The sequence below is a fragment of the Bos indicus genome, chromosome 1 (genome assembly GCF_029378745.1).
Source record: "Bos indicus isolate NIAB-ARS_2022 breed Sahiwal x Tharparkar chromosome 1, NIAB-ARS_B.indTharparkar_mat_pri_1.0, whole genome shotgun sequence".
In the NCBI taxonomy this organism is placed as follows: domain Eukaryota; kingdom Metazoa; phylum Chordata; class Mammalia; order Artiodactyla; family Bovidae; genus Bos; species Bos indicus.
In genome coordinates, this window is record NC_091760.1 from 137,195,287 (window position 1) to 137,210,511 (window position 15,225).

The 15,225-nt window shown below is 42.3% G+C and overlaps 1 protein-coding gene across 2 annotated transcripts in view; it reads left to right on the top strand.

Annotated features, from left to right (window-relative positions):
* The first annotated feature begins 8,382 nt into the window (after window positions 1-8,382).
* The window catches only part of NPHP3 (nephrocystin 3), a 56,341-nt gene continuing 49,498 nt past the window's right edge, over window positions 8,383-15,225 (top strand). Inside the window, exons 1-5 of one of the 2 annotated variants that reach the window (XM_019962380.2) lie at window positions 8,383-8,825; window positions 10,681-10,806; window positions 11,515-11,665; window positions 13,413-13,565; window positions 14,754-14,887. In XM_019962380.2, the coding sequence (XP_019817939.2) occupies window positions 8,430-8,825; window positions 10,681-10,806; window positions 11,515-11,665; window positions 13,413-13,565; window positions 14,754-14,887 (960 nt within the window). In that variant the 5' untranslated portion in view covers window positions 8,383-8,429. The remainder of the gene's footprint in view (window positions 8,826-10,680; window positions 10,807-11,514; window positions 11,666-13,412; window positions 13,566-14,753; window positions 14,888-15,225) is intronic. The other variant, XM_019962370.2, reaches the window with a different exon arrangement.

Here is a 15,225-nt window from a genome sequence, read left to right on the forward strand (position 1 = left end):
AATTCGGAGAAGGCACTGGCAGCCCACTCCAGTACTCTTGCCTGGAAAATCCCATGGATGGAGGAGCCTAGTAGGCTGCAGTCCATGGGGTCTCTAAGAGTCGGACACGACTGTGTGACTTCGCTTTCACTTTTCACTTTCATGCATTGGAGAAGGAAATGGCAACCCACTCCGGAGTTCTTGCCTGGAGAATCCCAGGGACAGGGGAGCCTGGTGGCTGCCGTCTATGGGGTCACACAGAGTCAGACACGACTGAAGTGACTTAGCATAGCATAGCAAGGTTAAGAATTACTGTCCTATAGCAGTTTCTCAAATTTTAAGGTATATTCAAATCACCTGGGGATATTTCAGATGTGCACATTGATTCAATGGGTCTGTGATGAAACCTGAGAATGATTCCTAATAAGCTTTAGAGCAGGGGGTTCCCAACCTCCAGGCTGCAGACTGGTACCGCCTGTCAGATCAGTGCCAGCATTAGATTAGAAATATAGTGCACAATAAATGTCATTCACTTGAATCAACCCCAAACCATCCTCCCCACCTCCGGTCCATGGAAAAATTGTCTTCCACGAAATTAGTCCCTGGTACCAAAAAGGTTGGGGGTGTTGCTTTAAGGTGATGTTGCTGCTGGACCACACTCTGTGTAGGAACGAATTAGATCATCTTTAGCCATTAGACACAATTTTTATGCAAACTCAGTGGTTATGAGATCTTAAAGTATGTGTCACTTGGGAGATAACTAAACATGCAGATTTGCAAGCTCCAGTCTCAGAAATTAAACCTCAGTGGATCTCAATTCTTAATAAACATCCCAAGTGATTTTGAGATTCATAGTCTGGGGACCAAACCTATACTAACCTACACAACTGATATTTACTCTACAAATCACATTGTTTAAAAGATGGCAGCATTATTTATTAATTTTACAAGCTACCTTCACCAAATGTGGGGAAATTTTTCTCTTGCTCTAGGTATAAGAAGAAATTATCCTCAAATTCATTGGCTTAAACCAACAATTATATATATTTCATGATTTTGTAGATCAGGACTTGGGCAGAGGTTGACTGGGTGATTTTTCTACTCTCCTTGTGGTGCCAACTCAAGTCACTTAGTAGTATCCAACTACCAAATAGGTTGACCTGAAGAGTCCCAGATGGCTTCACTTCACATGCCTTGGCTGGGAGTCTGGGCAACTGTTGCCTGGAATACCTACACACAAGCTCGCCAGTCTGGTAGTTTTGGCTGAGGTGATAGATCTCCTTACATGGCAGCTCAAAGTTTCAAGAATGTTTCAGGACACAGGAAGTGGAAGCTGCCATTCTCTCAAGGTCTGGACTCAGAAACTGGCACAGTCATTTCTGCCATAGTCTATTGGTCAAAGCAGTTACAGAGCCCAACCAGATTCAAGGACAGAAGTCAATAAACAGGGTAGAGTAATGGGCACACAGCCCTCTGGAAAAACTCAAGGGCAATTGCATAGGGACATGCACAAAAAAGGACTCCATTCTTCATTTATTGCTATCTTAAAATTCTTTATAATTTTTAAATGAGGTCACTAGATTTTCATTTTGCACTGCCACCCACAAATTATGTACCCTGTCTTCATCATAAACCTCACTTTACAATGGATAGAGTATTTAACATTTTTTGGCCGTCTTTAATTGGCCATAAGCTTCCTTAATCCTTACCATCATTCTGTATTCAAAATTATCCTTTCAAAATGCAGACTGAGGTTTGTGGTGTAAATTCAGTATAAAGAAGGGAAACAAATTATGAGGTTGAAAATTGGAACAGATGCTATGATAAGTTTAGGATTAGAAAATGTTGGAAACCAACCACACTGAGTATCTGCTAACACTTTTTAACTGATCACCTCTGGGCCCACTCACTCAGTTAGGTCACTTAGGCATTAACCAACAGGTATCCAAGGTCAGTATCTGTGCTGATGCGTATTGTCCTTGATGAGAAATGTATTGTCCTTGATGAGTATATTGTCCTTGATGAGAAGGTAGCCAGTAATCACTAAATAGAAAGAAGTCTCAGCAAACATGGATTTGTTTTGGAGGCAAAACTATGTAAAAGTTATTAGAGAAGGCAGTGACAACTCCTATGCTTTTGGAGAACCCCAGCCACATTTGACATTTCTTTGGGTCATTGTGCTACATTATATTCTCAGCAGGAGTCCAGTAAGGTTGCTGGTGATGAATCTAAGCAATAAATGGCCTCAAAACAGTAACAACTACCAAAAACCAAGATAGATAGAATGGAGACACAATTAATGGAGAACAAGATCAGAAAAAGTTAAGTACAGGTCTTTGCACAAAGATGAAGATTATTGAATTGAAATTATTGATAAGATAAACTCTTGAAAGGTAAGATTGTCCAGTGAAAGTTTCTTGGGCAAAGAAGTTAGACTTTGAAAGAAATGAGGGTTGGCAGAGTACTGAAAAGAAATAGAAACTATGTTGGTATAAGGACCAGAAGAAAATCAGCCCTGTCGGACACGACTGAGCGACTTCACTTTCACTTTTCACTTTCATGTATTGGAGAAGGAAATGGCAACCCACTCCAGTGTTCTTGCCTGGAGAACCCCAGGGACGGGGGAGCCTGGTGAGCTGCCTTCTATCGGGTCGCACAGAGTCGGACACAACTGAAGCGACTTAACAGCAGCAGTGTGGAGGAACAAGACAAATTAGAGGTGAGGAGAGGAGAGCCATTGCTCCAGGGCACTGTTCCAAGGCTGCAGAATCTGAATTTACTCCACAAGCTATGGGAAGTTTGCTATTGGTTTGGAGGAAATGAGTGACGGCCTTTTACTCTATTATTCAAGCATAATAGTGGAAGTCTCCAGCTGATGCCCATTCCTTATCTAAGGAGATTATTTGAAGAAGTTAATATATATCTCTCGGAGTTTGAAGAACATAAGGGTCTGGTGTCTGCACTCCCACCTTAAGAAAATCTAAAGGGTCAAAGGAAAGATGACTAGCTACTTTGATGAAAGGAGTGAGAATTGGCTTGCATTTCCAGAGTTCTTGGGGGTGAAGGTTGTGTCTTTTGTTGTGATAGATGTGATGCCTGAAAGACTTGTTTCTCCAACCACTGGGAGTGATGCCAGCAGACAGTCCTCCACCATCAGTCTCCTGGGGATTGTTTTGGCTGAAGAAAGATGATAACTAGCTGGTATAGGGGTATAAAGTCCCAGTTTAGAAAAATTAGAAAAATTCTGCAGGGCCAGCTTCAGAACTTCCTGTAGACTGGCTAAGGCCTCTGTTGAGATTGTTGCAAAGCTCAACTTCTCCTGCTAATCAATTTAGCCTCTTTTCCTTCCTTTATTTTTCTCCACTCTTCTCCAGGAGCATATTGGACACCTACCGACCTAGGGGTTCATCTAGCAGTGTTATATTTTTTTGCCTTTTCATACTGTTAATGGGGTTCTCAAGGTAAGAATGCTGAAGTGGTTTGCCATTCCCTTCTCCAGTGGATCACGTTTTATCAGAACTCTCCACCATGACCCGTCTGTCTTGTGTGAGTCTATACAGCATGGCTCATAGTTTCATTGAGTTACACAAAGCTGTGATCCACATGATCATTTTGGTTAGTTTTCTGTGATTATGGTTTTCATTCTTCCCTCTGATGGATGAGGATTACACTGAAAGATGAAGCCCCCAGGTCAATAGGTGTCCAATATGCTACTGGAGAAGAGCAGAAAAATAGCTCCAGGAGGAATGTAGAGGCTGAGCCAAAGCAGAAGCAATGCCCAGTTGTAGATGTGTCTGGTGGTGAAGTAAAGTCCCATGCCATAAAGAACAATATTGCATAGGAACATGGAATGTGAAGTCCATGAATCAAGGTAAATTGGAAGTGGTCAAACAGGAGCAAAAGCAAGAGTGAAATCAACATTTTATGATTCACTGAGCTAAATGGATGAGAAAGAGTGAATTTAACTCAGATGACCATGATATCTTATCCCTTAGAGAAACGGAGTAGCCCTCATAGTCAAAGAAAGAATCTGAAATGCAGAACTTGGGTGCAATCTCATAAATGGCAGATTGATCTCAGGCTCATTTCCAAGGAAAACCATTCAATATCACAGTAATCCAAGTCTATGTCCCAATCACTAATACCAAAGAAGATGAATTTGAACAATTCTGTTCTAAAAAAAGATGTCCTTTTCATCATAGGAGACTGGAATGCAAAAGTAGGAAGTCAAGAGATACCTGTAACAGGCAAGTTTTGCCTTGGAGTACAAAATGAAGCAGGGCAAAGGCTAACAGAGTTTTGCCAAGAGCACACACTGGTCATAGCAAACACCCTCTTCCAACAGCACAAGAGATGACTCCCCACATGGACATCACCAGAGGGTCAATACTGAAATCACAGGGGGAGGGTATGGGGAGGGAGGAGGGAGGAGGGTTCAGGATGCGGAACACAGGTATACTTGTGTCGGATTCATTTCGATGTTTGGCAAAACTAATACAATATTGTAAAGTTTAAAAATAAAATAAAATTTTTTTAAAAAAAAGAAAAAAAATAGTCTTCTCAGAAGAATACTACCATGTTAAAATTAAAAAAAAAATACTGAAATCAGATTGATTATACGCTTTGCAGCTGAAGAGAGAAAAGTTCTATATAGTTAGCAAAAACAAGACCTGGAGCTGATTGCAGGCTCCTTATTGCAAAATTCAGGCTCAAATTTAAGAAATCAGGGAAAGCCACTAGGCCAATCAGGTATGATCTAAATCAAATTCTTTATTATTATACAGTGGAGGTGATGGATAGATTCAAGGGACTAGGATCTAGTAGAGTGACTGAAGAACTATGAATGGATGTTCATACCATTGTACAGGACGTGGTGAAAAAAAACATCCCCAAGGGGGGAAGAAATGCAAGAAGGCAAAATGTTTGTCTGAGGAGGCCTTACAAATAGCTGAGAAAAGAAGAGATGTGAAAAGCAGAGGAGTAAAGGAAAGATATACCTATCTGAATGCAGAGTACCAAAGAGTAGCAAGGAGAGATAAGAAAGGCTTCTTAAGAAAACAATGCAAAGAAATAGAGGAAGACAATAGATTGAGAAAGTCTAGAGATCTCTTCAAGAAAATTAGAGATACCCAAGGGAACATTTCAAGCAAAAATGGGCACAATAAAGGACAGAAACAGTACTGACCTAACAGAAGCAGAAGAGGTGGCAAGACTACACAGAAGAACTGTCAAAAAAAATGTCTTAATGACCCAGATAACCATGATGTTGTGGTCATTCACCTAGAGCCAGACATCCTGGAGTGTGAAGTCAACTGGGTCTTAGCAAGCATTACTATGAACAAAGTTAGTAAAGAAGACGGAATTCCAGCTGAGCTATTTCAAATCCTAAAAGATGGTGCTGTTAAAGTGCTGCACTCAGTATGTCAGCAAATTTGGAAAACTCAGCAGTGACCACAAGACCAGTAAAGGTCAATTTTCATTCCAATCTCAAAGAGCAATGTCAAAGAATGTTCAAACTACCACACAATCTCATTCATTTCACATGCTACCAAGGTATATGGGGTCGCACAGAGTCAGACACGACTGAAGTGACTTAGCAGCAGCAGCAGCAGCAAGGTAAGGCTCAAAATCCTTCAAGCTAAGCTTCAACATCATGTGAACTGAGAACTTCCGGATGTACAAGCTGGATTTAGAAAAGGCAGAGGAACCAGAAAAAAAATTCACCAGCATCTGCTGAATTATAGAAAAAGCAAAATAATTCCAGAAAAAACATCTACTTCTGCTTCATTGACTACGCTAAAGCCTTTGACTACACAGATCACAATGAACTGTGGAAAATTCTTCAAGAGATGGGAATACCAGACTGCCTTACCTGCCTTCTGAGAAACCTGTATGCAGGTCAATAAACAGCAGTCAGAACCAAACATGGAACAATGGACTGGTTCCAAATCGGGAAAGGAGTATTTCAAGGCTATCTGTTGTCACCCTGCTTATTTAACTTATATACAGAGTACATCATGCGAAATGCCAGGCTGAATGATCCACAAGCTGGAATCAAGATTTCTGGGAGAAATATCAATAATCTCAGATACGCAGATGACACCACCCTAATGGAAGAAAGTGAAGAGAAACTAAAGAGCCTCTTGATGCAGGTGAAAAAACAGAGAAAAAGCTGGCTTAAGACTCAACATTCAAAAAGTTAAGATCATGGCATCTGGTCCCATCACTTCACACCAAAGACATGAGGAAAAAAATGGAAACAGTGACATATTTATTTACTTGGGCTCTAAAATCAATCCAGACCTCATTGGTGACTGCAGCCATGAAATTAAAAGACACTTGCTCCTTGGAATAAAAGCTATAACAAATGTAGACAGCATATTAAAAAGGAGAGACATCACTTTGCCAACAAAGGTCTTTATAGTCAAAGTTATGGTTTTTCCAGTGGTCATGTAAGATCTGAACCATAAAGAAGGCTGAGTGTCAAAGAATTGATGCTTTTGTACTGTGATGCTGGAGAAGACTCATGAGAATCCCCCTGACAGCAAGGAGATCAAACCAGTCAATTCTAAAGGAAATCAATCCTGAATATTCACTGGAAGGACTGATGCTGAAGTAAAACTTCACTACTTTGGCCACCTGATGGGAAGAGCCAATTTATTGGAAAACACTGTGATATGGGAATGATAAAGGTCAGGAGGAGAAGTGGACAACAGAGGACGAGATGGTTGTATGGCAGCACCGACTCAATGGACAAGAGTTTGAGCACGATCCAGGAGATGAAGGACAGGAAGCCTGGTGTGCTGCAGTCCATGGAATCGCAGAGAGTTGAACACTACTGAGGGACTAGGCCAGAGAAGGCAATGGCACCCAACTCGAGAACTCTTGCTTGGAAAATCCCATTGACGGAGGCGCCTAGTAGGCTGCAGTCCATGGGGTCACTAAGAGTCAGACACGATTGAGCGACTTCACTTTCACTTTTCACTTTCATGCATTGGAGAAGGAAACGGCAACCCACTCCAGTGTTCTTGCCTGGAGAATCCCAGGGATGGGGGAGCCTAGTGGGCTGCCGTCTATGGGGTCGCACAGAGTGGGACACGACTGAAGTGACTTACAGTACAGTACAGAGGGACTAGGCGATGGCACCCCACTCCAGTACTCTTGCCTGGAAAGTCCCATGGACGGAGGAGCCTGGTGGGCTGCAGTCCATGGGGTCGTGAAGAGTCGGACACGACTGAGCGACTCCCTTTCACTTTTCATTTTCATGCATTGGAGAAGGAAACGGCAACCCACTCCATTGTTCCCGCCTGGAGAACCCCAGGGAAGGTGGAGCCTGGTGGGCTGCCGTCTATGGGGTCGCACAGAGTCGGACACGACTGAAGTGACTTAGCAGCAGCAGCAGAGGGACTATTACCTGTCCTCCTACCCCGGGTTCCAAACCTGGAGAGGTTAGAAACTTGGCGGAGGGGCAAGAGCACAAGACAGCATAAGCAAGAAGATGACAACCCCACTCTTTTCCTGACTTAAAAGTTTCCCCATCTCTTCATGTTTTATGATATGGCTCATAGTGCATCCTTTCCTTTAATGGGTTAAATGTACCATATTCCTCTGAAGTCCAGGTCTCCAATGTCCCATGTTGCAAAAAAACCGAACTTTCACCTTGTCTAAGGTGAAACTGGTGGTCTCAGGCTGTAAAGTCTAGGAACATTTTCTTGGCTGATACTATGTCTCTCTGGTCATTCCAACTGCAGGCATTCTGAGAGATGCATAATGAGAGGCATATAGCAGTCGCTCAATAAATTTCTGATTTCCTAACTGCCTTCGGGTTCAATCCCTGGGTCGGGAAGATCCCCTAAAGGAGGAAAAGGCAAACCCACTCCAGTATTCTTGCAGGGATAATCCCGTGGGCAGAGAAGCCTGGCGGGCTACAGTCCATGGGATCCTAAAGAGTGGGACGCGACTGAGCACACACGCATGCAAACTGCCTTCGAGAGGAGAGCGGCGTCTGGAAAGGCCGCAGCACAGAAACTGCAGCAACAGAAGTGGAGCAACAGGGGACTCAGGCCAGAGTTCAGTGTGAGGCACGCGCCCGGGGGAAGTCTTGGCCAGGTAGAGGGAACTGTGAGAAGCCTACTTGCGCCCTCTCATAGGCACTGACAAAGTGCAGTGGCAGGCCAGAGCCACATCCCTGCTGCACTCTGCGCCACACCGATTCCTTGCGCAGCAACCCGCAGGCGGGCTCAGCTACCTAGCCCAACCCAGTCCTCCCGTCCCGCCCCGCCCCATCCGTTCTGCTCCTCTGGCCCCACCCTGTCCTTCTTGCCCGCCCACTGGCCCGCCCCTCCTTGATATGCTCGCCCCGCCCCTTCCTGCTGCCCCGCCTCGTCCCTCTGGTCGTGTCCCGCCCCCTCCTCTTACCCTGCTGGCGATTAGCAGCGCCAGCCGGCGCCATGGGTACCGCTTCGTCGCTCGTGAGCCCCGCGGGTGGGGAGGTGATCGAGGACACGTACGGGGCGGGCGGCGGCGAGGCCTGTGAGATCCCGGTGGAGGTGAAGCCCAAGGTCCGCCTGCTGCGCAGCTCGTTCCGCCGGGCCGCGGGTGTGGCGGCTGCGGGAGCCGGGCCGGGTTCGCTGCCCCGTGGAGCGGGCGGCGGCGGGCTGCTAGGGGCCAGCTTCAAGTCTACTGGCTCGTCAGTGCCCGAGCTGGAATACGCGGCTGCTGAGTACGAGCGGCTGAAGAAGGAGTACGAGATCTTCCGGGTCAGCAAGAACCAGGAGTTGTTATCCATGGGCCGCCGGGAGGCCAAGCTGGACACGGAGAACAAGCGGCTGCGGGCCGAGCTGCAGGTAATGCTGTGCCCGGGCACTCACCGGAGATGACCGCGACACCTGGGAACTGAGGCCCGGGGCCGTCTGCCTACCGCCACGCAGCCGCGTGGCGGCACTGCCAACTGGACCCTGAACTCCTGACTTCGTCCCTTGTCCGTCCTGTCTCATCTCCAAACCAAGAAGTTTTGAAAGTTAAGCAGAAACTGCTCTGCGTTTTACTTTGAAAGAACATACTGCCTTGCGATCTAAACTGATTCTTTAACAACCACCAGCTCCCCCACCTCCCTTTTTTTTTTTTTTTTTTTTCTGTCTTTGGGCCATTCATTCAGACACCTTGAAGCTATTAGCCCGGAGCAGCAAATGCTCGGAGCTTCCCTGGTAGCTCAGCTGGTAAAGAAAAGGTGAAAGTGAAAGTCTCTCAGTCGTGTCCGACTCTTAATAGTCCATGGAATTCTCAAGGCCAGAATACTGGAGTGGGTAGCTTTATCCCTTCTTCAGGGGATCTTCCCTACCCAGGGATTGAACCCAGGTCTTCCACATTGAACCCAGGTCTTCCACATTGAACCCAGGTCTTCCACATTGCGGGCGGATTTTTTACCAGCTGAGCCACAAGGGAAACCCAGGAATACTCGGGTGCTCGAGTGGGTAGCCTATCCCTTCTCCAGGGGCTCTTCCTGACCCAGGAATCGAACTGGGGTCTCCTGCACTGCAGGCAGATTCTTCACCAACTGAGCTCTCAGAGAAGCTCTGTTAAAGAATCCGCCTGCAATGCAGGAACCCCTGGTTGGATCCCTAGGTCGGGAAGATCCCCTGGAAGAGGGAATGGCAACCCACTCCAGGATTCTGGCCTGGGGAATCCCCATGTACAAAGGAGCCTGGCGGGCTATAGTTCATGGGGTCTCAAAGAGTTGGACACGACTCAGCAACTAAGCACAGAGCAGCACCAAATGCTAATCTCCAGGGAAGTAGGTCTGCCAGGACCACACAGATACACAAAAGACTTTGGTGACATCTGTTGAGGCAGCTCATCAAACCCTTCCTAGGCGTTTAAACCCCGCCCCCCAAATGCAATTACAACAGGACAGAGCGCACTAAGGGGTGACAAATGTTCCAGGCCCAGGTTATTTCTGTTACCAATCCTGATTCCTTATGTAACCTTGTTTTTCCTTTTTCATATACCTAGGCATTTAAAACACACACACACACACACCCCCTATATTTATTTAATCCATTCAGTCAGACATTTACTGAAGACCTGCAGTGTATCAGCCTTGGAGCTAGCAAGAGGAGTGACGTGGAGCCAAGGAGTGCACAGTCTCACAGAAATAATTATTCTTCAGGTTAAACCTTATAAATTGTGATTTTGTGTGGGAAAACTGAGTTGTAGTGAAGATTCAGAACTGGTGCAGTATTTCAAAGAAAAAGTATTAATTTCCATTGAAAGCTTAATGTTGAATATCTTCATTTATAATTCAAGCACATTTGCAGGGTTTTTTCCCCATTATATGTTTGAATAGAATGGCAGTATGCAGTTCTTGATAACTGGTGAAAAACTAAGTAGACTGTTCATATTCTGAGATATGTAATATGTATATGAGAGTGTTAGTTGCTCAGTCATGTCTGACTACCCCATGGACTATAGCCTGCTAGGCTCCTCTGTCCATGGAATTCTCCAAGCAGGAATACTGGAGTGGGTTGCCATTTCCTTCTCCAGGGAATCATCTGGACCCAGGGATCAAACCCAGGTTTTCCCACATTGAGGGAAGGTTTTTTACCTTCTGAGCCACCAGGGAAGCCCAATATGCATATAACATAATGTAAAATTTGGGAGGCATGCTATTTTTGTTAGAAATAACAAGGTAAATTTTTCCAGGCACTTCAAAAAACTTACCAGAAGATACTTCGGGAAAAGGAAAGTGCTTTAGAAGCAAAATACCAAGCAATGGAGAGAGCAGCTACATTTGAACATGACAGAGATAAAGTTAAGAGGCAATTTAAGGTAAATTTCATACATCTTTATCCCCACAGTGACAGGGAATAAAGCAATATATTTTAAAAGTTCATATAATACTGTGATGAGTAAATAGAAGTAAATGATGTAGGAGTCATGAAAGGTATAAGAGTTAAAGTCTTATAAAAAGTAAATACTTTTTACTTTTGAAGTATTTGAGTTGGACCAGGTAAACTTGAGATAGTTTCAAAGAAAAGGTATAAAAGTGAACATTTTAAAGGGGGTGGGGAGAGGCAAGGGTTATATTAGGGGAGAGCATTTAGAAATATTTGAGAATGTATCCTTTGGGAGAGCATTACTGGCAATAAGTGTACACGCTAAGTCACTCCAGTCATGTCCAACTCTGTGACCCTATGGACTGTAGCCCACCAGGCTCCTCGCTCCATGGGATTCTCCAGTCAAGAATATCGGAGTGGGTAGCCATGCCCTCCTCCAGGAGGGCAATAAGTGGGAGGGGGACAAATTTGCTAAACATCAGGTAGCACACGGCAGCCCCTCACCTTAGATATATCCTCCTGGAATTCCACTGGGTTCCAGTTACAAAACAGTGACAGAGAGGTATTCACCTTACAAAAGAGGAGATCAAGGACCAAATGAATATTGATTTTATGAATGAAAGAATTTTCCCTTAAAAGTTGATAATATCACTTTTTGCTTATGGAAAAGGATTTCAAAATTAAAATACATCTTTTAAAGATTTTTAGGGAGACCAAGGAAAATGAAATTCAGGATTTATTGAGGGCCAAGCGAGAGTTGGAGAGCAAACTTCAGAGGCTACAGGCTCAGGGGATCCATGTATTTGATCCTGGAGAGTCTGATTCAGATGACAACTGTACAGATGTTACTGGTAAGTTTATTTCCTATTTATAATGTTTTGAGATATCAATATATTAATAGGTATAATGATTGTAGAGTCAACTTTGAATCCTTGTACTGATAAGTAATTGCTGTTACAAATAGAGTTGCTCTTTCTCTTTCTCATGTTATAACAGGTCTTTTCTATAGAAGTCCATGGTGTAGAAGCTGAGGTTCCTTCTATCTTGTTGTCTGCCAGCCTTAACCCATAGCTTTTCTCTCTCTGGTCTAAGATAGCCCCTCCAAGTCCCATCATATATACAATTTAGCTAGAGGGAGTGGGGGAATACATTACTTTCCTTGAAAGCACAATCTGAAAGATATACGCATTACTCCTGCTTAAACCCCTTTGGCCTATATCTTCCTCTACCTAGGAAGATGGGAAAGTGTAATTATTAGTAGGAGAGCCATGTATGCACATAAAGTTTGGGGCTGTGTCATTAAAGAAAGAAAGGGAGAATGGATGTTGGAGAAAGTTAGTAGTTTTTGTTACATTTTTCCACATAATGGATGTATTCTTGCAGCTATCAGAGTATCTACATGATGTTTCAGCAAGTGGTTTCCAATACAGTTTTTTGAAATATTTTAAAGTTTTTGTTTTATAATTAAACATATTAAATGTCTTTCTAGAAATAAAGAAAAACTCAGAATCATAGAATGAAAATGTCCACTATGTTAATAGGAAATAATATTGAAATGTGATTGATATTGAACAATATTCTATTTTAAATGTAGTAGGAAAATGAAGCCACTCTCCCATTTATAAAAAAAAACTGTAGTTATATTCTTCCAAATTAATGTATTTTGGAGTGAAATATGGCAATTGATAATCCCCTCTTAATTTGCATTTTAGTACCATTAAAATCTACTAACTTTTGAGGAAAAAAAGGCGAATAACGGCTTATTATGACTAACACATTAGTCTTAGTGGTTATTTCAGTGTTGACATATGTTAAAATATACAGTGTTTCAAAACTATTATATTCTAATTCTCTTGGCAAGTTAATAAAAACAAGTTAATATTTCCTCCTAGGTCTTTCTTCCTATTTTGATATAAACATGAAGAAGGAATGCTTGAGGGAATATTGCTCATTATTTGTCACCTACAAATAAAAATCAGTTTTGCCAGAGATTTTCACCCAAATACCAGTTTACTTAAGTTTAGTCAAGGACTCCATGTTATAGCAAATATTACTTATTTTAAAAATGTGTGTTTAAGTACTCATTAATTCAGACATTAATTTTTTTCCTCTGGGAGGTTAAAGAGAATATACTCTTTATGTCTTTAGCTTATATCCTAATGAATTGCCAATATCAATTACTGGTGTGCCAGTAATAGTCTTTGAAATTCTTCCCTTCAAATTTTACACTGATACATAAATCATATGGTTATAAAAGTTTTTTAGAAATTTTTGTTGGGGAGTGTTTTTAATTCCTCTCTGTTATTATAATTTCTTTGGTTATTGTATTCCTAATTTCTTTTCATCTGTCTCTCTTTAATCCCCCTTTTAAGATTGAGATAACCAAAACTGTGTTAACTACCACCTTAGAACATGCCAGAAGTTGGTGGCAAAGTACTTTCAGAATTATTCTTTTGATTTCAAAATCAAAGTTTGAATATTTGTTGTATTTATAATCTTATAGTACTTTTTTGGATTAGAAATCCTGTTGAATATATTTGATAAGGTTTTGAAGTTTCAATATTATTTGGTTTTCATCCGATGAAATCTGCTTTACAGCTGCTGGAACCCAGTGCGAATATTGGACTGGTGGAGCCTTGGGAAGTGAGCCTTCCATAGGGAGTATGATCCAGCTTCAGCAGTCCTTCCGGGGCCCTGAGTTCGCCCATAGTTCTATAGACGTGGAAGGACCGTTTGCTAATGTCAACAGAGGTAAATGGCTAATTACCATGGCTAATTAGCTTAGTTAATGGCAATGACTGTTTGTGTACTACAGTCTTGTGCTGGGAGAACTGCCATCAGCAGAGCAGGAGACTTGTTTTCTGGGTGTCTTCCACTGTCAGGCCATTATGTTCTGGTACTTGTCACTGATCAGGAAGGATGAAGTTACATAATTCACATCAGGATCAGATGGTGTCCCCCAGCCTGACTGACCAATAAGTTCTAATAACTGAAATTTTGGTATGGATTCTCAGGTGTTTTAGTTGAGTAGTGAGAGTTTAATGTAGGTCAGCTGAAAAACAGTAGTTTTCGTCTTTTCTTTTGCATCTTTGATGGTATTGAAAAGTTATGTGTGCATGTGTGCTAAGTCGTTCAGTCACATGTGCACCCTATGGACTGCAGCTTGCCAGGCTCCTCTGTGCATGGGATTCTCCAGGCAAGAATACTGAAGTGGGTTGCCATGCCCTCCTCCAGGGGATCTTCCTGATCCAGGGATCGAGCCTGTGTTTCTTATGTCTCCTGCACTGGCAGGCGGGTTCTTTACCAATAACACCACCTGGGAAGCCCAGTTTTATTCATTATCTTTGTATAATTTGGTATTCAAAACAGCTCTTAAGATCTGTTCAGAATTTCAGTACCACAGCAGACCTGAGATATTATAAGTAGCTCCATTCTTTTCTTAAAACTATGAAATTATTTATCTATTAGCAAAATGAAAATTATTTTTTAAATAATGCATTTTCAATTAGTCAAATATGTCTTAAAATATTCATTCTCACTATCTTTAAGTTACTTTTCATTTTATACCATTCTTGAACTTTCTTTTTGACTCAGTATATTTCAAGAATAATAAACAAGTAAAACCAGTCTGGGAGCATAGGCCTTCCTCAAGTTACAAATTAACGGAACAGCCCATATGGCCTAGTTCCCTGACATTTGACTGGAGCCATGGGTACCCCAGCAGAGACCACTGGTGACTTTGATTGCTTTAAACCCCAGGATAGAATTTGAGATTAGAGAACTGATTGCCTTCTAATATGTTATTCTAGAAGTTATGTCAGTATTACAAGTGAGATAAGAAATTATTCTATGATGTCTGTTGTGGTTTTTCAGACTTTCAGACATCATATGGTCTTCTAATAATTCTTTTGGGGAACTTATGAGAAATTTTATTTTCAGATGACTGGGATATTGCTGTGGCTAGTTTATTACAAGTTACCCCTTTGTTTTCACATTCTCTATGGAGTAACACTGTCAGATGTTACCTCATTCATACAGATGAAACCCAGCCCGAAATGGATCTTTTCCTTAAGGTAAGGACATTTATAAATTTTGTATTCAGTGATTTAAAATACAAGTTAATATTGTATTCTGGTTATGATACTACTGCATCTGAACCAGATAGTTTACTACATATAAGATTACATCTTAAAGAATAGGAAGCATCTTGGGCTTTTCTTAAGAAAATGTCTTAGTATTTTCAGTATATTCAAATTAAGTCCTTGAAACTTTATGCTTTTGAATGCTTCATTACACATTCTCCACAGTGTTTAGCTGTGCCTGCTTTAGTTAATCCCTGCCAGCCCTATTCTTGAATCTGTTTCAGGTTATAACAAAATTTAGTCCTTGTCATGATTTTCAATTTTTCACA